Source organism: Hemicordylus capensis, chromosome 4 (genome assembly GCF_027244095.1).
Source record: "Hemicordylus capensis ecotype Gifberg chromosome 4, rHemCap1.1.pri, whole genome shotgun sequence".
NCBI classification, from domain to species: Eukaryota; Metazoa; Chordata; class Lepidosauria; order Squamata; family Cordylidae; genus Hemicordylus; species Hemicordylus capensis.
The window spans coordinates 160,870,898-160,894,225 of NC_069660.1; the positions used below are offsets into that span (position 1 = coordinate 160,870,898).

The 23,328-nt window shown below is 44.6% G+C and overlaps 1 protein-coding gene and 1 pseudogene across 8 annotated transcripts in view; both read right to left on the reverse strand.

Annotated features, from left to right (window-relative positions):
- RABGAP1L (RAB GTPase activating protein 1 like) overlaps positions 1–23,328 on the reverse strand; it is a 301,913-nt gene that overhangs the window by 221,558 nt on the left and 57,027 nt on the right. For all 8 annotated transcript variants that reach the window (XM_053243766.1, XM_053243767.1, XM_053243764.1 and 5 more), the window contains 2 exons: positions 7,908–8,052; positions 5,783–5,876 (listed from right to left, as the gene is read on the reverse strand). In XM_053243766.1, the coding sequence (XP_053099741.1) occupies positions 5,783–5,876; positions 7,908–8,052 (239 nt within the window). The remainder of the gene's footprint in view (positions 1–5,782; positions 5,877–7,907; positions 8,053–23,328) is intronic.
- On the reverse strand, positions 9,204–9,303 carry LOC128325449 (uncharacterized; annotated as a pseudogene).

A 23,328-nucleotide genomic window follows, 5' to 3' on the forward strand; every position in this document is an offset into this window, starting at 1 on the left:
AGTAGATAGGCTCTACCTCCCTCGCAGCTCAGGTGGAAGAGGAATGCTGCAAGTCCATCAAACAGTAGAGGAGGAGAAAAGAGGCCTTGAAGAATATATCAAGGACAGTGAAGAAGATGCACTTCAAATGGTCAATAACGCGAAACTATTCAACACCAATGAAAGAAAGCAGGCCTACAAGAAAGAACAAGTCAAGAACCGAGCAGAGAAATGGAAAAATAAGCCCCTGCATGGTCAATATTTGCACAATATAAGTGGAAAATCAGACATCACCAAGACCTGGCAATGGCTTAAGAATGGCTACTTGAAGAAAGAAACAGAGGGTTTAATACTGGCTGCACAAGAACAGGCACTAAGAACAAATGCAATAAGAGCAAAAGTCGAAAAATCCACAACAAACAGCAAGTGCCGCCTTTGTACAGAAGCAGATGAAACCGTGGACCACCTAATCAGCTGTTGTAAAAAGATCACACAGACTGACTACAAACAAAGGCATGACAAGGTAGCAGGGATGATACACTGGAACATCTGCAAAAAATACAAGCTACCTGTAGCCAAAAATTGGTGGAACCATAAAATTGAAAAAGTTGAAGAAAATGAAGATGTAAAAATATTATGGGACTTCCGACTACAAACAGACAAACATCTGCCACACAATACACCAGATATAACTGTAGTCGAGAAGAAAGAAAAACAAGTTATAATAATCACATAGCAATACCAGGTGATAGCAGAATAGAAGAAAAAGAAATAGAAAAAAATCACCAAATACAAAGATCTACAAATTGAAATTGAAAGGCTGTGGCAGAAAAAGACCCAAATAATCCCAGTGGTAATTGGCGCCCTGGGTGCAGTTCCAAAAGACCTTAAAGAGCACCTCAACACCATAGGGGCCACAGAAATCACCATCAGCCAATTCCAAAAAGCAGCTTTACTGGGAACAGCCTATATTCTGCGACGATATCTATAACCATTAACAATAAAATTCAGCCATCCCAGGTCCTTGGGAAGGACTCGATGTCTGGATAAAACAAACCAGTCAATAACACCTGTCTGACTGTGTAAATAAATAATAATAATAATAATAATAATATATTTATATCCCGCTCTTCCTTCAAGGAGCCCAGAGTGGTGTACTACATATTTGAGTTTCTCTTTCACAACAACCCTGTGAAGTAGGTTAGGCTGAGAGAGAAGTGACTGGCCCAGAGTCACCCAGCTAGTTTCATGGCTGAGTGGGGATTTGAACTCGATTCTCCCCAGTCCTAGTCTAGCACTCTAACCACTACACCACGCAGACTCTCTGGTCCCGCCATCATGTTTAGGAACCTGGAAGTATCTGGAATAATAGCCGGAATGGATATAAGAAAGAACCTCTTCTTCAAGAATAGGAGTTGAGTGGGTGTATTTTATGCCTGCATGGGCAGGCAGAGAGTCAAATTCAATATCATAGCCTTTGGCCACTATGCACAACACCCAGGCGTCTGTCGTCACTTGATGCCAGGAATGGAGGTAGGGAGCGAAGAGGATAGAAGGTGAGGGAACAAGGATAGATAATTCCAGGTTATTCCTCATCGTTAAAAGGACTGCTTGGATAGATCCTGGGTTTTCACTTTCTGTTGGGCTTTTGGCACTAATGGAAGGGGCACCTAGTGTACTCTCCAGACCTACATCTAAAATGTCCTCTGTCCCGGGAAGGCCAGGGCTGATATCGCTGCTTGTAATTAGGGTGGTTCCTGTGCTGGAAAGACGAGCTTTGACATTGAGCGAAAGTCTTAGCAGTATATCTAGACTTCTCCAGTTTCTACATCATCTCATCCGTGTCTTTAGAGAGTAGTCCTTCGCCAAACAGCAGATTTTCAGTTTTATCCTTCATGCCTGGCTCCAGAGGCGTGGATCCAAGCCAGGCATGGCAACAGAGAACGATGGACCCAGCCAAGACTTTGGACTTCACTTCTGTCAGGTGTTTAGCTGTACTCAGATGCTGCCTGGTAAGATCGGCAGACTTGGAGAGTGTTGATAGGAATTTGACCTTAAATGGCTCAGGAACATCAGCAATGCCCTCTTTCAATGTGTCCCAGAGGGACTGCAGATACTTGGCCATGCAGGCCAAGTAGTTGGCAGCTTTAAGGGGAAAGCAAGCAAAGAAGTAGAACCTTCTTGCCATACAATCCAATTTCTGACCCTCTTTATCCACCGGTGCTAAATGTTTCCATGTGGACTTGGCTTGCAGCACACAGTCCACCACCAGCGAATTTGGTGCCAGGTGATTGAACAGAAACGGACATAGAAGAATTCTCCATCAGTTTCAGGGTCCTCAAGTAACGGAGTCTTCGGGTGAGACCCTTCAGGATGTACAGGATGTGCAGAACAGGTGGCATCACAGGAGCCGAAGGTTCTGGAATAGAAGGTACGTGAGGTGCAGGCAGAGATGGAAGCTCAGAGGCAAGCGAGAGGCATGCATTTCCATAGCCTGGATTCCTGGAAATGATATGGCAATGCTGAAGAATTGTAGAGGGAGTGTGAGCGGAAACACTCCCTTGCCCTTAAGTGTGGGGGTCAAAAGACCCTGGAGAGCTTCTATACTCAAGTGGGTCCCTAGGGGCATGGAAGTGCTCCCTCCAGGGCACAATCGATGGGCAGAGCGGTGTCGAAGTGGAAGGGCTACCAGTAAGAGTTTTAGGAACAGGTACAGGTGGACCTAGCTCATCAGTGTCAAGGCCTTGTAACAAGGTAAACCCTTTGAAAGTGGAACCAGAAGGCATAGAATTAGCAGAACCAAGTAGGCTCTCCAACTCCCTCCAAAGCAGGTTTGCCACTGCCAAAGAGTCCTAAGATGGTGTTGCGGGCTTCAACGCGAAGGTTGGAAAGGGGAATGTGCAGGTGTTGAGCCTGGAGAAATGACAATGGGCAACAGTGGTGCCAAGCAAACAGGTGAAAGGTGCAGAGCAATCGCAGCAGCACCAAGTGAAGCCAGGGCCAAAGAGGTCGTTGAGGAAGGCACAGATGCCAACAACACCAATCAATGATGCATAGATGTCAATGGTATCGAGTGCCTTGGAGCTGGAGGAATTCAAGTAGACGCTGCAGGGGTTGAGGTTGAAAGAGCTGAAACTGGCGAACGTCTAGGAATGTCCACTGGCGAATGTCCGAAGGTCCTCAACACCAAGGGAGCTGACAATGTCTCCGATCTTGAGGATTTGGAAGAGGGTCGAGGAGATAAGGAGGCGTCTGGTTGCACAATGGAAGATGACGGGGTCTTGGAGGAAGAAGATGAAGTCAGAGGCTTCTGGGTCAAGCCCGGTTCCAAGCACGACTTCGGTAAAGCGGAGAGTGACAAAGCCGAAGCATACTTCTCAAACTTTTTGTGAGTCTCTCCCAAGGTCGAGTGGTGACCATATTTGTGTTTCCGCGAATGCTCTTGACCACTTTCCTGGGGTTTCCGAAACTCCACATTAGAGGAGGCAGCGGACATCAAGATGGTCAGTGCCAAGGTGGGCACCAATGGCATTGAGAGGCTAGACGCTGCGATTTTCAGCGACGACAGTGGGCTCAGACTCTGGGTCCCTGGACAGAGAATATTCTCATACAAAGAGGCTTGCAACCATGATTTCCTGCTCAAACAAGTCTTTTTCTTAAAAGACAAAGAGACTTTGCAGGCACTTGTGTTATGGCTATCTCCCAAGTATATGAGACAGTCATTATGGCCATCAGAAGAGGGCATAGCACCTCTACAAGTTGCACACCTTTTAAAATTTTTAGGAGTAGAAATAGTCAAGTCCAGAAACTTTCTGAGGTCAGCCAGATCAGAGATAAAATGCCAAGTCCAGAACACACAACCAAAGAATAGTCAAACACAGTCCAAGTCAAATATCCAAACAGAGAAAATAGAATTGTCGAAAATACAGTCCAGGTCAAAGCACAGGAGAATCAGATAAAGACTTCCGGGGGAGGAGAGAAGTCAAAGTCAAAACCAGAAAACCGGCTAAATAATAATATTCACTTTCTTACTGGAACGAGGGAACAGGAGCAGATCCTTCCCGAGGCAGCACAAGTGGCAGATGAGAAGGAACTAAAGAGGGAGGTGCTCTACAGCCGGCTTTGTAGGCTCCAGTATCACTAAGCTTAAAGGGCCAGAGAGCACCTATACAGAGCTATAGATTCTTCCATAGGCCTCCTGCACAGGTGCAGAAGACCCAGTTGTGAGGGATCATGGATCCCTACAGAGATCTATAATTCTCCAAGTGTAATACAACTGAGAAAAAATTTATAAAATGCCACATACAATCATGATGAGATCATAAAGTAAATAGATATATCCAACAATATCCACAACAGTGACCCAGTGTTCCTCTGTCTTGAAAGTACAGGAAAACTTCTGTATTTGCAGAGGTTCCATCCTCCAATATTGCTGAAGGTAAGGAAACCGCTAATACTGGATCATTCAACTCCATGTAATCGTGGGGGATAGGTTCTTGGGAGGCTGGGAAAATGCAGTAAAAATGTGCCAAAACAGGTGGGAAAGCAAAATACCTCCGGCACTCCAGCAATGCCCCACAAAGGCGCCAAAATGGGGGGCGGCATGAAAAATCATGATTTGGGGACCTTTTTTGGGGGGGGGACACAAAATGAGCTACAAAATGGTGACCAATGCACAAAATGGTGACCAGAAATTACCTCTGCAGCCATTTCCAGCTGCCTCCGATTCACAGATAAGCGGATGTAACCCTTTTTGTGCCTGTTTTTCCTCATGCAAACCAAGGTCGGGTGCCAATTACCCAGCCACGGATACGCAAAACCGCAGATGCCACATCCGCAAGCAACAACGTCCTCCTGTAATGTCTTTTTCAAGTGGATAAATATAAGTGTTCAGTTTTCCAAATTATACTCTGGATGACGTATTTCCTTGTTGGAGATCTCACTTTTTCCATCAAAAGCAATGCTTGCCAATTCATTAATCTTCTGAAAGGATTTATATGAACATCTTTCTTCCTATCAAGGTTCTTCATCTCTGGCTGCCTTGAAAAAAATTGCTTAAGATGTACCTGTGTTTTCTGGTCTTTTAAAAAAAAACATTATAAAAAAATGTCTGTGTTTTATTCTACTGTTTTTAAATAGTTGTACATCCCTTTGAGATTCATGTGTTAGGCGACTTATAAATAATAAAATTAATTATTTACTTTCAATTGCCAGTATGTGCTCTTCACCTTTTGTTTGGCTATATTGAAAAGTTGCATGTCATTAAGAAATGTTGCAATTTCTATAAAATATAATTCTCTGTCTTGCTCATCAGGACATGCAAGCAGGAATTAAGAAAATTATTAAGCACTATAAGGACATCTGTCATTTTGTTCAATAAAATAGAAACCCTCCATCTCTTTTTGCATTTTTAAAAAAAGAAATTTTTATTTTTAATAGAATGTGTTTAAAAATAGATGTTCTTCCTCTTCTTATTTCTAGCTGTTTCTCCGCCCTTTGGAGAAAAATCCTCTACCAACTATGTTCTGAGTCAATCCACAATTCCCAATGACAACTTAATTAAATGCCAGGAAGAAATTAAAATGCAAAGTGTTTTATTTGAGAGACAACCACTGCTACAACTCTCAGAATGTTAATTTCTTGTCAGGCTTTTCTCCTTTGGCATATGCTTCCATGAATGTTTTGTACACTGGAGTTTATTTTCTTTGGTCTATTTCGGTTGGCAAGTATCTTTCTCTTAACCATCATTTCCTATTCAAAATTCTTCATTAATAATTTTTTTAATTATTGATTTATTTCTTACCATCTTCCAAGTAACTCTCCCCAGGAATACAAGATTTTCTCTGGACAATCCTTTGACACATCACCAGTGCCACTTGAGAGTTCATTATCACTTTCTGTGGGCGGGGGTGGGGGTGGGGGGAGAGAAACCAAAATTGATCAGTGCCATGATGGATTCCAATCTCTATTGGAATACCTTCTTACCAAAAAGCAAATGCAAGATGGAACACACAAATTATTTTACAGAAGGTAAGGAATTCAACTAGACAGCTAGTGAAGTAGCAGCCATAAGTTTATCTTAGTGCATTACATTGTGCAGAGTTTCTTTTGCAGAAATATCAACTCTTACTACTAGTATTAGCACAGATTGCAATACTGCATCAGTTCAGATGTCACACGGAACCTCAGTTAAATCTAACTAAGGTTTTGGTGGGGGGAGGTGCTGCACACCATCACCAATCTCGGCTTTAACCATGTTCTGCAAGTGGTCCTCCCTATCTTCACCTTCCATGAAGGCTCTGTATGCAATCCCAGGCTGCCTCACTCTACCCAGCTTCTATCAAGTCTGTCAGAAATCTGCCCTAACCCTAGTCTAGAGGCCAGTGACTCCAAGGTTGGCAAGCTACACCAATAGAAAAAGCTACTCCCGCTATCAGGCCTCCAGTGCCATCACTGCTAGAACCACCAGAGCCTGCTGCTCCCACTGAGCTCCACCACTCCTACCAAAGCCACAATGCCACCTGAGTCTGCCACTCCCATGGAAGCTCTGCTACCCACAAAAACCATCACCCCTATAGGAGATGCACAATCTGGTGGCCCCCAGGAGACAGCCACCTATTGCCCTCAAACCGCTGCCTCACCCCCAAGGAGAGGAAAATATGTCGTGCATGAGCAGAGATCCTACTGAGAAGGAGAATGCATGATAAGCCTTGATGGGTTTCTGTGGGAGAAGGGGAAACCTGCACCAAGGTCTTCTGTAGAAAAGAGCTTCCCTAGGCAGGGTAGGCAAGTCTGTGGCTCCTCCAGGCTATAAAGATTCTCACTTCAGCCTTAGGGAGTCCAACAGCTCTCCCTGCAAGACTAAACCAGCTCCTAGCTCCTTGGTTCCTGTCTTGACATCTTGTTTTGTGACCTACCTTGCTGCCCAACTCTTGGTTACCTAGCTCCTGTCTCCCCAAGTGCTGCTGCACTGCCTCATTCCTACCCAGATGCTCAAGGTTTGCCTTGCTGCCAACCTTGCTCCATCGAACCTACTGGCTTCTACCTTGCCAACCCCAAGTGGTCCAGCTGCAAGAATGGACAAAGCCCTTGCCCATCAACCACTTCACAACCATTCCATAGGATGTCTGTCATTGCATCTTCATACTGAGGTAAAGAAAACCAAGTTGTTCTGAATTTTTTATATTCAGATGTGTTTGGTTATTCTCAGCATCATTACTCTCCTTATCTTGTCATGGTAGCAAATGAGCTGAAACGAAAATCATTTGAGCCAGTGTTGCTTTTGTAAAGGTAAATTCAAAACTATCCTGGATTTCAAACTTTAGGCAGGGCAGCTCAAGAAGTAAAAATTCAGAAAAGACAACTTGAAAGTCTTTAAAACATAGTCCACATACATTTTGGCACCTATGTTTGAAATGAAGCATTCAAATTAAATCCAGTTTAAAACCCAACTGGTGCTCTTCTTCAGGATCAGAATCGACATGGCCTTGTCCCCTGTAGCCAAAAGAGTGCCTTCCCAAAGAGCTGGAATATGGAATACTCTGTATAGATGTTGACCCTGAGGAAGAACACCAACTCAATTTTAAGTTGGATTAATTTTTTATTCTTATTTTTAAAGATATATGTCAAAATATATCTGGAGTGTTTTTTGATCCCACACAATCATGTAGAGTCTGTGATAGGCAACACTGGAAGCCGAGTGCAAAATAAATCTGGGGGCTGACACAGTTTCTTACTATCAAGAGGAGGAGGAGGAGGAGGAGGAGGAGGAGGAGGAGGAGGAGGAGGAGGAGGAGAAGAAGAAGAAGAAGAAAGAGGACAGACAGAATGCATGGGTACATTTATTGCAACAATGCCTACATTTATCTGAGACATCCTTCTTGAGGTATTTCCCATACAGAAATCACACAAGTTCATTTTACTCTTACCCTCTTCATCATCATCCTCTTTAGGTGATGTTGGGATTCCACTACTTGATGGGCTGACTGGTTCTTCCTCTTTTTTGGATTCTCGATGCAGACTCAAAACTTCATAAATCGCATCTCCAGCATTTGTATAGTTTTTTCCTTCACACTAAAGAGGAAGACAGAAAAAGGAATTTAGGCCAAAACATCTCATTCTTTGATTAACTCTTGCTCAACAAATATGGTTTTTTAGCGCTGAAACTATAGTGAGAAAAATACAAAACTAAATTTGATTAAATTTGAAGTACTTCAACTAGAAGAGAGTTTTATACGATAAAAATCTAAATAGAACTGAAAGCAGTATGTGCTTTCAAATCTAAATAGAACTGAAAGCAAAGGAAGTTCAAGAAAAAGTTCCATTGATTCAGATTTTGTTTCTAGGCACATTTTATATCAACCTTTAAAGCCCAAAGGAGTCCGGGACCAAGGACCTGAAGGAGTGTATGAACCTGCCTGCCAACCAAAGTTATTGGGGGGCCCTTTTCTGGGTGACTTACAGTGTTCCCTCTAACAGGGATTCCCAGATGTTGACTACAACTCCCAGAAACCCCAGCTGCAATGGCTTTTGCTTGAGGATTATGGGAGTTGTAGTGAACAACACATGGGAATCCCTGTTAGAGGGAACACTGGTCACTTATTCTGGGTAGGTTGCAATGATGCAAACTCAGCATTTAAAAACCCCTGAAAAGATGGTTCCAACACTGAACAATAAGAGCTTAAAACTGAGAAAGAGTGCAGTGTTTTTGTTGAGCCAACCACCAGAAGTATTGTCTCCCTTTAACAAGGTAAACACTTCAGCTTGAAAAACCACCTTGAAGTGGAACACTAAACAAAGACTACAGGATGCAATTTAGTTTCTTCAATTAGCAATAGTAGATCTCACACCTATAATATACTGGTCTGGTTGCATCCAAAAGGGAAGTCTAGACAGATTACGTCCATGTGTCTCATTTTAACCAATACATCTTGAAGTTATGAAGTGCCCCCTCAATGACATTCACTCCTTAAAAAAAACACCACCTTAAAAATATGTTTGGAGAAGTCTGAGAAAATCCATCCCTTACTTCAGTTTATCCATCCACCTATCTCTATATATACACCCTATAACAACTATACATAAAGCTGCTTGGGTCTCACTCACTCACTGACATGAAACTCCCAGACCAAACCACACAAAATAGGAACATGCTGCTTTTGCAGGTAGATACCAGACCTTGCCCAGACTACCAAATTTAAAAAAAAAAAAAAATCAAACCCCAGAAAAATTCACAACAGCATTTGCATGTCATCCTTGCATAGGGGCCATACTAACTTTCTCTGATTTGTTCCAGTTTTAGGATAAGTGCTGCCAAAAGAGCATAATAAAGGGGTTTGCCCATGTGATTCAAGTACAGCTGAATCAATAGAACATGTATTTTTTTCACTGTAAATTTTATCAGGAAATTTGGAACATTGCTCCTCTGAAATCAGCCCTTCTGGGTCACTCTAAAGTATTTTATGTGACGTACTTACTTTCTGACCAGTGTACAGGAATTACTTGTAAGGTGGCAAAATTAAGTGCAGCTGTCTGTAAGTTTAGGCAGAACCTTACTAATTTCAAAATCTATCTGTAACTTTTCAGTAGCAGTCATTCAATAGTGTCAGCATATTATATCATCATCATCCTTTATTACAGTCATAGACCGGCATAAAAATACAAGTTAAAGAATATGAGTAAATAAAAGTGGAAATAGAAGGTGGTTACATATATGATGATGCATATTAACATTAAAAGAACTAATAATACTAAGAATGTATGAGGGTGATTACATGTTAAAAAAATACAAGCACTAAAAAAGCTAAAAGTACTAAAATACTAAAAATGAAAATGAGTAAAATAATAATAATACTATTACTATTATGTTTAAAAGTCATAAAATGCATAAAAGACATTAAAAGGGAGACATAAAATAATATAGTTTTTAAAAACCCATAATATAATAGAGCTATAAAAACCAGAATAAAAATTATATTGAGTGTTAAAATCAAAAAAGGAATAAAAAGGGAGGTGTGAGCAATTTACAAGGTCAAATCAGGGCTAAAAAGGCTCACAGCCCGTCATCTGCTGATGGATGCCAATCGCAGACACACAGTATCTGGCAATGCTATAAGTTATGGTAGGCTTAAGGTCAGAGGGTAGCAGGGAACTGTAGAACTTGTCTTGGACGTCCCGGGAACTTGCTTAACAGTGGAAAATTGAGAGAAGCACGAATGTCTCTATAGAATGAGTAGTATATGACGACATGCTCAGTAGTTTCAATCTGCCCTGAGCCACAGGGGCATAGATGGTCTGTAAATGGGATCCTTCTACAGCAGCCTTCTAGCACTGCTGAGGGGAGGCCATGGTAGCGAGCCAAGGTTTGGGACCTCCAGCTGATTGAGAGATGCTGCAGGAGAAGCAGAATATCTAAGCCCGTCACTGATATAAAATTTTGGGACACTGCTGAGATCAGTTTGGCGCTCAGTATCTGTAATGCGCTGCTTGATGGTTGCTTTTGCCTGATCATAGTCCATGCTGAGCAAGGTCAGTGGGGAGAGGCCCAGAGCAGCCATTTTGGCCTCAATCGTCTGTATCTAACTAGAATGGTAATAATCGTGTAGGGTTAAGGGGGCAAGGCCAATTGGGCGAGAGGATAATCTGAGCCAATAACAAAGAGTGGTCACCCACACCCTGGCCTCACTCTTGATCAGGCCTGTCTCCAGTCGCAGAGTGGCACTGGGGACACATCTCGGAACACGGAGTGCAGCCCTCAGGAATTTGGATTGTATCCGTTCCAGAGTCGCAATGTTGGGGAAGGGGCCCAACTGAGCACCATAGAGGAGTTGAGCTGATGGCTTGGCTTTGAATAGTTCAACTGCTGCAGGTAGATAATGACCTCCTTTTGTCCACAGGTATTGAAGAATAGCAGAGGAGCTTCTCTGGGCATTTAAAGCCACATGTTCTCCATGGGCTTTTCTAGAGCTTCTAGATTGGAAAACTACTCCCAAGTACTTAAAATGGGCAACTTGCTCAATATTATGACCTTCGATCCTTCAAGAGTAGATCTTGGGCCTCCTGGCATAGCATGTTATAGAATTCTTTGCTAATGACACCTTAAGACACCCAGCTCTGTCAGGTATAATCCCCCATGCTTTCCAGTGGGGAATTTTTTTTGTTTGTTTGTTTTTTCTGGAACAGTTATGAAACATATCATCATAACTTCATTTTGGTCCATGACCAGCTACAGAACAACAGTACAAATAAAATACACAGCAAAATAATACAACTACAAATAATGCAATTAACACAAAAACAGCAGCCAACCAACCACCTGTTTCTGTAGCTGGTGGGCCTTCTTGAGGGCCTGTATGAATGCCCTCCCTTCAGAACCTTTGGCTAGTTCATGTCCAGTTAATTTCTTTTTCTTCTTTATAAATTGCTTCTGTGTAAGATGCTGATTGTTTAATACTAGGAAGCATCCAGACTAGTTAGTCATAACTAAGTACTACTAAAACCAATAAGACAAATTAGTTGTGCTACATTTCAGTCTTGTTAATTTCAATGGAACTTAGTCACAACTAACAATTTGGATGTTGCCCATGATTTTATTGAATTAAAACCTGGGTGTTAGATAAGCAGTTCTTCTCTATTAAAACACTGATGTTTTAAAATAAAAGTGTTCCTAGCTGAGCTTATTCTGCCCAGCTCCCAGAAGCCTCCCTGTTTACAGCTGAATCTTCAGGCTTGGAGATTGCACTTTTGCTATGCTCAGGAGCTGTACTGCAATGTGAGCTCCCAGTTTATGTTATACATGGGGACAAGTCGCTTAGTTGGCAGTGGACTGGTCACCCCTAGATTTGGGCTGCAAGTAATACAAATTGCAAAGGGGATTAGCTTCAAACCCCTTCTCCCTACCTGGGGGCCCGGCTAAGCAGACTCCAGAACTAGCTATTGCTAGTTATCTGGGCATTCAAGGTCATTTTGGACTTAGGATGAACTCTAAACTCCCCTCATCCTCTCACAAGAGAGATATGAGGTTGAGACTACTTCGGTCAGCCTGATAGATTATCTCCAATTGGTGATCAACAGAGGGAGTGTGACTCCGCTGATCCTTTTGGATCTCTCGGCGGCTTTCAATACCATTGACAATGGTATCCTGATGGGTTGCTTGAAGGAGGTGGGATTGGGTGGCACTGTTTTATAGTGGTTCCGTTCCTACCTCTCTGGCAGATTCCAGATGGTATCACTTGGAGACTACTGCTCTGAAAAGTAAGAGCTAAAGTGTGGGGTCCCACAAGGCTCCATACTGTCTCCAATGCTTTTTAACATCTACATGAAACCGCTAGAAGAGAGTGTAAGGAAGTTTGGTCTGGGATTTTATCAATATGCGGATAACACCCAGATCTATTTCTCTATACCGACCTAATCAGGAAATGGCATGACCCCCCAAATACCTGCCTGGAGGCAATATTGGGCTGGAAGAGGGATAACAGGCTGAAGTTGAATCCAAACAACATGGAGGTACTGTCTGTAGAGGGTCAGGATCCAAGAGATGGTTTGGATCTGCCTGTTTTGGATGGGTTACACTCCTCCTAAAACATCAGGTTTGTAGTCTTGGAGTGCTTCTGGGTCCCAAACTCTCCCTGGTCTCTAAGGTTGAGGCTGTGGCCAGGAGTGCCACAGCTTTGGCTAATACACCAGATACGTCCATTCTTGGAGACTAGTGGCCTTAAAACAGTGGTACATATGCTGGTAACCTCTAGCCTTGACTACTGTAAGGCACTCTACGTGGGGCTGCCTTTGTACATAGTTCGGAAATTACAATTGGTACAGAATGCGGCAGCCAGATTGGTCTCTGGGTTTACCCAAAGGGACCATAAAACACCAATTTTAAAAGAACTGGAATGGCTGCCAATATGTTTCCAAGCTAAATACAAAGTGACAATTATTACCTATAAAGCCCTTAACAGCTTAGGTCCAGGTATTTAAGAGAGTGCCTTCTCTGTCATGAACCCTGTCGCCTATTAAGATGATCTGGAGAGGTCAAGTTACAGTTGCTGCAAACCCGTTTGCTGGCGACTCGGGACCGGGCCTTTTCTGTGGCTGCCGCAGGGTTTTGGAATACGCTCCCTGCTGAAATAAGAGAATCTCCTTCTCTGTTTGCTTTTAGGAAGACCCTGAAGACGTACCTGTTTTCCCAGGCCTTCAAATGAGACTCAATTTTTAAAATTTTAATGTCTTATTAATGCGTTTTCATCTATTATGATTTTATCTTTTTATGATTTTTAAATGTGTTTTATGTTTTAATTCTGTACACTGCCTAGAGATTTTTATACTAGGCAGTAACTAGGTGGTATATAAATTAAATAAAGAAAGAAACACCACCTGATGCTAACGAAGCAATTAGGCCAGGAAGGGAAGACAGATAAAACAAGTGCTGCAACAGACACCCTCACAATAGGGATGAGTCAATGATGTAACTTTGAAAAGGTGCCCATTGAAACTTTTGATAAAATTATTGGGAGAGTCAGTCTCAGCACAGGATACTCTTTTGATGCACCTGCATTTTCTAGTTTTCATTACAATCAGTCTTGAATACAATAAGCGATTCACACACCTTCCTACTCAGGAAGGACAATGAGACACAGTGTATTCCGGAAAAGCCTTTCTAGACTCTTCTATTCAGCAAAGTAGGACAAAAGAAATATGCCTCCAAGGCATGTTTTGGGATATAAGTATCACTAACTCCATGACCCAATGTGCTCTCCCATGTCTCTCACTGGAGAGTCAAACTGCAGAATATTGCAACAAGTGTGTTCCCCTCTCTATCTTCCTGGGGAACACAGGAAGCTGCCATATACTGAATCAGGCCATTGGTCCATCTAGCTCAGTACTGACTACACAGACTGGCTGAGGCTTCTCCAAGATTGCAGGCAGGAATCTCTCTCAGCCCTATCTTGGAGATGCCAGGGAGGGAACTTGGAACATAGATGATCTTCCCAGAGCGGCTCCATCCCCTAAGGGGAATATCTTATAGTCCTCACACATCAGGTCTCCCATTCATATGCAACCAGGGTGGACCCTGCTTAGCTAAGGGGACAAGTCATGCTTGCTACCACAAGACCAGCCCTCCTCTCCATCCTCATGATCTCTCAGACCTTCCTCTGGAAACTTCACTGCAACTTCAGCAGACCACCTTGGTGTGCCCCTCTCCACTGAGGCCACCTGAGCCGAAATCACTACCTGCCTGGCCAATTCACTACCCTCACGCTGAGGTTCAGCTCATTGTGACTGGTTTTAGATTGGTCCCCCTGCCAATCTATCCAGCTGGCCACACGCTGCAACTCTCCTCATGAGGAACCACACTAACTCCTTCAACTGTCCTGCTCCCCACTTTGCCTCCCTGGATGGACGCTCGTCTCCAGCTGCCCGAGTCAGATCTTTGTGAGGACAGGTAATATAGCCTCTTGCCTGGCTCCTTCAGCGCTGAATTTATCCCTTTCTCTTATTTCTGAAACCTTACCCCACCCCCCATCTTAAAGTAACTCTCTCTAGCCCACCTGGGAATTTAGACATAATTTGGAACTTTAAGCTAAATGTGCCTTACGATAGTCTATTTTAAACATATTTGTACTGCCTTTATGTTAGGGCTACCTAGTAACTTAGTCTCACTACTTTTATTATTGTTCTTTCAATAAACTCCTTTTGTTAATTAAAAACTCCCTCCCAAGCCGATTTTCTTGAATTCAGACACTTGCACAAATTAAAACTGCTTGGAACTATGTCCCCTTTTGAGCTAAATTCCCACATTTGCCCAAACTGGGGGTGTGGACCAATCATCCCTGAGGCAGTTCCATCTACAAAAGATACAAGACCTCAGAAACTCCAGTTAATGCATGAGCACATATTTTGAACATTACAAGAAAAGAAAATAACCCCAAACCCCTAAAATTTAATTCAGCATAATTAACAAATTTTCACAAGGCTGTATTAGGAATGCAGCCAAACTTATCAAAGGAGCTAGTAGTAAAAGAAAGTTAAGTAGTACATACTTTGCTCAAGGATACTTCAGTCCTTGCAACTCTACCATTGTTTTATAAAAAGAGGAGCTATTTTTCAAATAAGATAAAAATGTCAAGTCAGCATCAAAAAAGCAATAAATAAATAAATAATAACAGTGTTACATTTAATGCAAAAGTTACTCTTGACATGAAAAATGAAATCCCTTATAAAGCGATAAGGCAAGCAATATAATTTGCTCAAGTTTAGCTCCATCAGCAAAAGGAGAGTATTTAATGATATTGTCACAGAAACCAAAGGCCTTTCTGTTCTCTCAAAAACCAACCTACCCAAGTCATGTGTATGGAAGTCAAGTGCCAAGGGATTATGTCCATGTTTGTGAGGGAATATTTTGTACTCCATTTGCTACACAAAACCCACACACAACCCCGGGAGTGAGGAAAATTTGACAAAAAAAGTAACAAAAGGAGTAGTGTCTTTAATCACAGGCTATTTGTAATTCACAACTGTATAAGAAAGCACAACAAAAATTGGGTGCTCAACTTAGGGCACATTTTTATACTTTAAAATACTGGCTCGAGCAGCACAGGATGTGATGGAACGGGGGCTCCACCAGTAGAAATAGTTATGCCTCCACTGTCACTCTTATGTTGGTAGAACTGTTCTAACATTCAGGTGGAACACTATTTATTTTAATGAAAAATGGTATATAAATTGAATAAATAAATAATCTCAATAAATAAATAATTATATTATTTTAATATAATTAAAATGCATGATTAAAATGCAAAAGTACAGATAATATAAATATAAAGACAATATCTCTCTTTTAAAGTTTAATAACCCATTAAACAGAATACACAAAACACAAAGCAGCAGCAGCAAAAACAGTATTTCCATGTAAAAGCCTGGGTGAAGAGCCACACCTTTACTTTCCCCCTAAAAACTGTCAAGGAGACTGAGGAGCAGATGCCAGCATATCTGCACCACCAGTGTAAGTCTGCTAGCAGAGAACCCAAAATGGTGCAACTCTGGTTAGAAAAAGAGTAGAGATGTGGACATGAGCAGGAAGGGGGAAGAGCTGACCTACCATATCTCCTGAAGACTGTAGTCAACTCTCAATAATCATGTAACAATACACAAACTCCTGAAGAAAGGAAGTCAAAAGGCACCCATTGAAATAAATGAAACTAGCTGATCCACTGCAGAGCATCTGCGCCCCTAGTTCTCCCTGTCTCTCCTCGCCATCTTCATTCCCCCCTTGAGCCCCAGTCGTTCTCCCCCACCCCCTTCAGCCCCAGTCCATTCTCTCTCTCCTAGTCCACTTTCCCTCAACGGCCAGCCGGGCCGGCACATTCCCTCCCCACCAACGGCGCCTTCCTTCCCCGGCTGCAGCCAGTACTTTCCCTCACCAGCTGGCCTTGCTAGCACTTTTCCTCTCTGCCTACCAGCCAGCCTGCCACTGCCATTTTCTCCCCTGTCGCCGTCGCTATCCAGGCAGCTCCTCGGGAACTCTCATGAGAGCTGCCACACATGGGATTAGCCCAACTAATTCCCCAACCAATCACACCACACCCTCGGATAAGATGTGCAGCATGGGGATCTCTGTCTCTAGCCATAACTCCTTGTCTTTCATACACTTGGCTTGTAGGCTTGTAGGTTTTTGAGAGAACAGAATGGCCTTGGGTTTCTGTAGCAATTTCACTAAATATTCTCCTTTTGCTGATGGAGCTAAATTTCAGCAAATTACATTGCTTGCCTTATCGCTTAGAAGGGATTTCATTTTTCATGTCAAGAATAACTTGCACATTAAATGTAAGAGGGAACTTTGGTGATGGGAACTATGAAGAAAGGACACTTTGGACAAAGACCCTACAGCAACTCTCAGAAAATATATGCGGAGAGTACTTTGCTATTACAGGTATTCTACCTCAGAACAACTCCACACACAAACTCCCAGCTGGAACGTCCACTCCACCATCCCAACAGAGGAGGGAGAGTCAATGAATCTCACACAAGCAAAAAACGGACACCATGACTCAGAATGCTGCAAATGTCTCTCACATCCTAAGTATTATCAGTTAAACAGTGTCAGCTAACCTTCCTCTCTCCCTCCCTCATCAACTAAAAGCAGGAGACATAGGGCACTCCTAGAGATGTAACATTTCCAGAAATTGTGAAGCCTATGAAAAAATTCCTCCCCCCCAAAAACAAAACACAGAAGGGGGGGAAATACATTCAATAGTAGTTTTTTTTTCCTAGCGCCCTTTACGGGTTTAAAGTCACATTGACCAAATTCAGACGTAATGGCTAGACAGTTAATCATGGCCAGGGTTCCATTTGCGCTGCAGACGTTCACCAAACTGCAGCCAGCCAAACTCCAGTTGCGGAAGAGGGAAGCCCCTCCCTGCTGGTCAACCTCCAAGGTTGATCCCAGCTAGCTCCATGACCCGACTTTGGGCAAAGCGTCACATCAGTGGCTCTGCCGCCTCTGATCACGATTTAGAAGGGGTGTGCCAAGCGCAATCATGCATTTTTGGAGCGCTCCACCCACCCTCAGCAAGGAAAGGGCATTGAAAGCCATTTAAATGCCCTGCAATGCCAGCCATGGCACTGCTGCCCACGTCCAGTAGCCCCACACCCCAAAAGGGGCACATAGGCATGAATTCCCCAGTGGTTTGGGGGCCAGGGGTGGAATTCTGCTTTCATTGTGGGAGGAAAGGGGAAAATCACATTTGCTAAAATGAGGGGTGAGGGGATGTGGGTGGGGAGGTGGAGTGGCTGTGGTCTATAAGGATAACATCTCCCCTACCAGGGTCCCTGTCAGGGTATCGGACCATATTGAATGTGTGTACTTGAGTTTGGGGACCAGGGATAGATTGGGACTTCTGCTGGTGTACCGATTGCCCCACTGCCCAACGGAATCCCTTACTGAGCTCACGGACTTGGTCGCGGAACTTGCGTTGGAGTCTCCCAGACTTTTGGTGCTGGGGGACTTCAATGTTCATTTCAGGACCAATTTGTCCGGGGTAGCTCAGGAGTTCATAGCGGCCATGACAACTATGGGCCTATCCCAAGCGGTCTCTGGATCAACACATATTGCAGATCACACGCTTGATTTGGTCTTTTATTCTGATCAGGGTGGTGTTCCATGGGTGGGGACTCCTATGATCTCCCCGTTGTCATGGACGGACCACTATCTGGTTAAGGTTGGACTTACAACCGCTTTCCAATTTTGCAGGGGTGAGGGGCCTATTAGAATGGTCCTCCCGAAGAGGTTACTGGATCCGGAAGGATTCCAAGTAGCCTTGGAGGGATTCAGTGTTGGCTCTGCTGGTGATCCTGTTGATGCCCTGGTTGAGAACTGGAACAACTTGCTCACCAGGGCAGTAGACACGATTGCTCCTAAGCGTCCCCTCCGATCTGCTTTAAAATTGGCCCCTTGGTTTACGGAAGATCTACGGGGGCTGAAGCGGCAAGGTAGGCGACTGGAGCGCAAGTGGAGAAAAACCCGACTCGAATCCGACAGATTACGACATGGAGCAAATAAAGATCTATGCTCAGGCGATACGTGCGGCAAAGAAGCAGTTCTTTTCTGCCCGTATTGCATCTGCGAGTTCACGTCCGGCGGAGTTGTTCAGGGTTGTGAGGGGACTAGTATCTGCCCCTTCTCCCTTAAACCAGAATTAGGAATCATCAGTCACCCGCTGTGGTGTGTTTAATGAATTTTTCACAGACAAAATCTCTCGGATTCGGGCCGACTTAGATGGAGACTCCACAATTAATTTGATGTCTGAACTGGAGGTGTCCAACAACTCCTCTTATACGATTTGACAGGATCAATTTCAGTTTGTGACTCCTGATGATGTGGACAAGCTGCTTGAAGCAGTGAGGCCTACCACTTGTCCTCTTGATCCTTGTCCAACATGGCTTGTTCTATCTAGCAGGGAGGCTGTTGTAGGCGGCCTGGAAGAAATCATAAATGCTTCTCTGAGGGAGGGCAGGATGCCTCCTTGTCTTAAGGAGGCAATTATTAGACCTCTTCTAAAGAAGCCTGCGTTAGATCCCTCAGAGTTGAGCAATTATAGGCCTGTTTCCAATCTCCCATGGCTGGGCAAGGTAATTGAGAGGGTGGTGGCAACTCAGCTCCAGGCGATCTTGGAAGAAACTGTTTATCTAGACCCATTTCAAACTGGTTTTCGAGCGGGCTATAGGGTGGAGACTGCCTTGGTCAGCCTGATCGATGATCTCCAATTGGCAATTGAGGAAGGAAGTGTGACTCTGTTGGTCCTCTTGGATCTCTCGGTGGCATTCGATACTATCGACCATAGTATCCTTCTGGAACGTCTGAAGGTGTTGGGGGTGGGATTCACCGTTTTACAGTGGTTCCGCTCCTACCTCTCGGACAGATTCCAGATGGTGTCGATTGGAGATTGTTGCTCTTCAAAATCTGAGCTTAAGTATGGTGTCCCTCAAGACTCCATACTTTCTCCAATGCTTTTCAACATCTACATGAAGCCGCTGGGAGAGATCATCAGGGGATTTGGAGCTGGGTGTTACCAGTATGCTGATGACACCCAGATCTACTTCTCCATGTCAGTTTTTCAGGAGTTGACATATCCTCCCTAAATGCCTGCCTGGAAGCAGTAATGGGCTGGATGAGGGAGAATAAACTGAAGCTGAATCCAGATAAGACGGAGGTACTTATTGTGTGGGGTCAGAACTCTAGAGACTATTTTGATCTGCCTGTTCTAGATGGAGTCACACTTCCCCAAAAGGAACAGGTTCGCAGTCTGGGAGTACTTCTGGATCAACGTCTCTTCTTGGTTTCTCAGGTTGAGGCGGTGGCCAGGGGTGCTTTCTATCAGCTCCGGCTGATACACCAGCTGCGCCCGTTTCTCGAGATCAGTGACCTCAAAACAGTGGTACATTTGTTGGTAACCTCCAGACTTGACTTCTGTAATGCGCTCTACGTGGGGCTGCCTTTGTACACAGTCCGGAAACTTCAGTTGGTTCAGAATGCGGCAGCCAGGTTGGTCTCTGGGTCATCTCGGAGAGACCACATTACTCTTTTGTTGATGAAGTTACACTGGCTGCCAATAGTTTTCCAGGCAAAATACAAAGTGCTAGTTATAACTTATAAAGCCCTAAACGGCTTAGGCCCTGGGTATTTAAGAGAGCGTCTTCTTCGCTATGAGCCCCACCACCCATTGAGGTCACTTAAGGAGGTCCGTCTCCAGTTGCCACCAACTAGTTTGGTGGCTACACAGAGATGGCCTTCTCGGCTGCTGCCCTGAGATTGTGGAATGCGCTCCCTGCTGAGATACGATTCTCCCCATCTCTGGCAATTTTCAAGAGACACCTGAAAACACATCTCTTCAACCAGGCTTTCTCAGCTTTTTAAAACTTGTTTTTAAATTCTTCTGATTATTTGTGTTTTTACAATGTTTTTAATTGTTAATTATTGTTTTTATGCTTTATTATTTTTGTTTTAATTATTAACTGATTTTAATGGTGTTTTAATGTAAACCGCCCTGAGCCTTTTGGAAGGGCGGTATAAAAGTTATAATAAGATAGATAGATAGATAGATAGATAGATAGATAGATAGATAGATAGATAGACAGATAGATGAACAGATAGGGGATGGCAAAGGATACTGGGGGTCTGTCCCAACATAAACTGGGAAGATGCAGCGAGCGATGACCCCTGGCAAAGCAGCCTACCCAGACCCAAGCAAATTCCTTCTGTCTTGCTGCCGAGTGGGCTGGTCTACTTGAAAGGAGCAGTCTATTTGGGATATAGTCATCTTGCCCATAAAAGGGCAAATCGCCACTCGTGAACTGATAGCCCACTTAACCACCAGGGAATACAAGGGAGCCCCGCTTTAGTGGGCCCTCAACTCTCTTTGCTAAAAAATAGGAAATATTCCCCACTACCTTCCTCTCCCCGAATCCCTCTGAAGCCTTGCAGGCATGCCAAAGGAGATCCTGACACCCCATGTTCCACAGCCTGACTGCGTGCATGACTGTGGAATGTGCCAACGGAATCACGCATTTGCACAAATTTAAAAATCCCAGGTCTGCTCTGTCTGTGCGCCATATGCAAATAAGTGGGCACAGGGAATCATGGGAAAGGGCATTTTCCTCTTCTCCCCCAGCCCCAGGGCAGTGGGGTCAACTGCAGGGGCCACAAGCAAGGGCACACATGTACACAGGTGGGGACGGTCGAGCAGAGGGCTTGTTTCCATGGCATCTTGGCCACTGTACCTGGGATCAGGAAAGCAGTCTCTGAGCTACCCCTGCCCACTACTTTCCATGCACAGCACAGCTCTACTTAGAGAACCCACTCTCTAAGCATAGTCCATGTGGGCTTTGGTACCCATCCTAGTCATAGAAGAAGAATTGCTCCATAAACTGGAAAGATCCTTATCCTACTGACCCTGCTCATGAGTTAAACCCCACTCCAGGAAGTGGCAGGGAAGTGACAGATCCTGACACCCCACTTCCCCACCCTTTCTTTGTTAAAAATAGAACAAATCTCCCTTATACCTCCCCACCCTCTTCCCTGTGCAGACCTTCATGCACCCAGAGGCCATCTAGATGCTCCCTTTGTCCTTGCCTGGGCACAGAGGAGAGGAAGAGGTTGACACTGGGACAGAACAACACATTCAAAATTCAGAGGTCCTGGTCCGTCCTCACACCATATGCAGATATTTTGCCGTGGATATTCCCAGGAAAGGAGAGCCCCCATTCCCCAGCCACCACGAGACAGTGGGGTGGCTGTTCTGGGGCACAAGCATGGGAGCACATGTACACATGGGCAGACTGGCAGGGGGCCTGGCTTTGCAGCAGCTTGCCCACAGTCCACAAGGCATGGAATGCAGTCTCTGGGCTAGCCCTCTCCTGCACACGGCAACCTGGCTTTATTCAGAGCCCCCATGGCCTGACACTCAGGAGGGAGGTGTTGTTGGGGAAAGGGGATTATTGCCCTCTTGAATCAATTATGCTTTATCCGGGCATTTCTCTCCCCCTGTCCCACAATGGTCCTTCTCATGAGTTATCTGGGGTGTCCCCATGGCTTTCCCTTCCCATGCCTGGCCAATGAGCCCAGGGTCATTTGGCTGGATCCTTGAAGGAGGATTTCAGTTTACCCAAGACTGACATCGGTGACTGGTCTTGATCAGGAGTTAGTTAGTTAGTTGTTTATTTACGATCTTAGATCAAACATACTGATCAGGAGTAAACCTGGGGTGCACAAACCACAAAATAGGGTAAGGGGTTAGCCCTGGGATGCACAAACCATTGAATAAAGGGGAAGGCAAACACCCTTCCACAACCTCTCTGTGAAAAAGATAGAACTTGGCTGCTAGGGAATCCCTGCTGGGGGGCTATCTTTCAAACCCTGCCAATAGCACACCCCACCCAGAACATTTGCATGGACAAAGGGCTGCAGCACGAACTCTTAAACCCATTCAGAATTCCCTGGTTCGACCCAGTGTGGCACTGTACACAGATCTCCAGGTGCGGTGATTCCGGGAAGTAGAATAGCCCATTTTCCAGCTTCCCTGGGAAATGGTATGGGCACAGGGCTCAGGCATGGACCTTTCAACCCATTCAAAGCTCTCAGGCTGGATCCAATGTGGCACCGTATGCAGATCTCCTGGAGCGTTCCTGGGAGAGGAGAGTCCTGGTTTCCAGCTGGCTGGGGTCAGTGGGCTTGCCCTTCAGGGCCATGAGCAGTGGCGTGGATCCCACATGGGCACACGTGCTAGCAGAGCACAGGGCTTGACAGCCACTTGGAGTGTTTGTGCTTGTGAGCATACATGACTGCTGCTCCCTTCTCAGGGAGCAAAGCACTTGGTGCCCATCCTGTCATCCCATTCCCCCCGCCCCACCGCTTGCCAGGCCCCCGGGAGGGGGGATCAAATGACAGAGTGGGAATCGGGGCTACCCCCGAGTGACTGTGCAGCTTAACAGGCTGGTCAGTCCAAGGTGGGGCGTTGCAGCATCCCTGTAGGCTGGCAACTCCATAGCCACATAGCTGTCAGGAGAGGTGTGGCTAATTTTCCAAGAGGCTTCCAGAGAGAAACACTGAAAGCCTTGAGCAGCCGAGTTCCTAGGTGGAACGCCTCCTCCTCCTCCTCTATAACTGGGGTTTGGAAATTGGCATGAAACCACTATTATAGCTGTGTCAGTGGTCAGACGCAATGCCTCGGCAGCAAAACCCCAACTGTCAGTGATGAACCTTAGAGATAACCAAAGGTTCCAACTGCAGTTGGGCGATGCAAACCGGGAGGTAGCTTTCGGGACACAACCTCAGTTTCGCGCGTTCATGCACAACTGTGT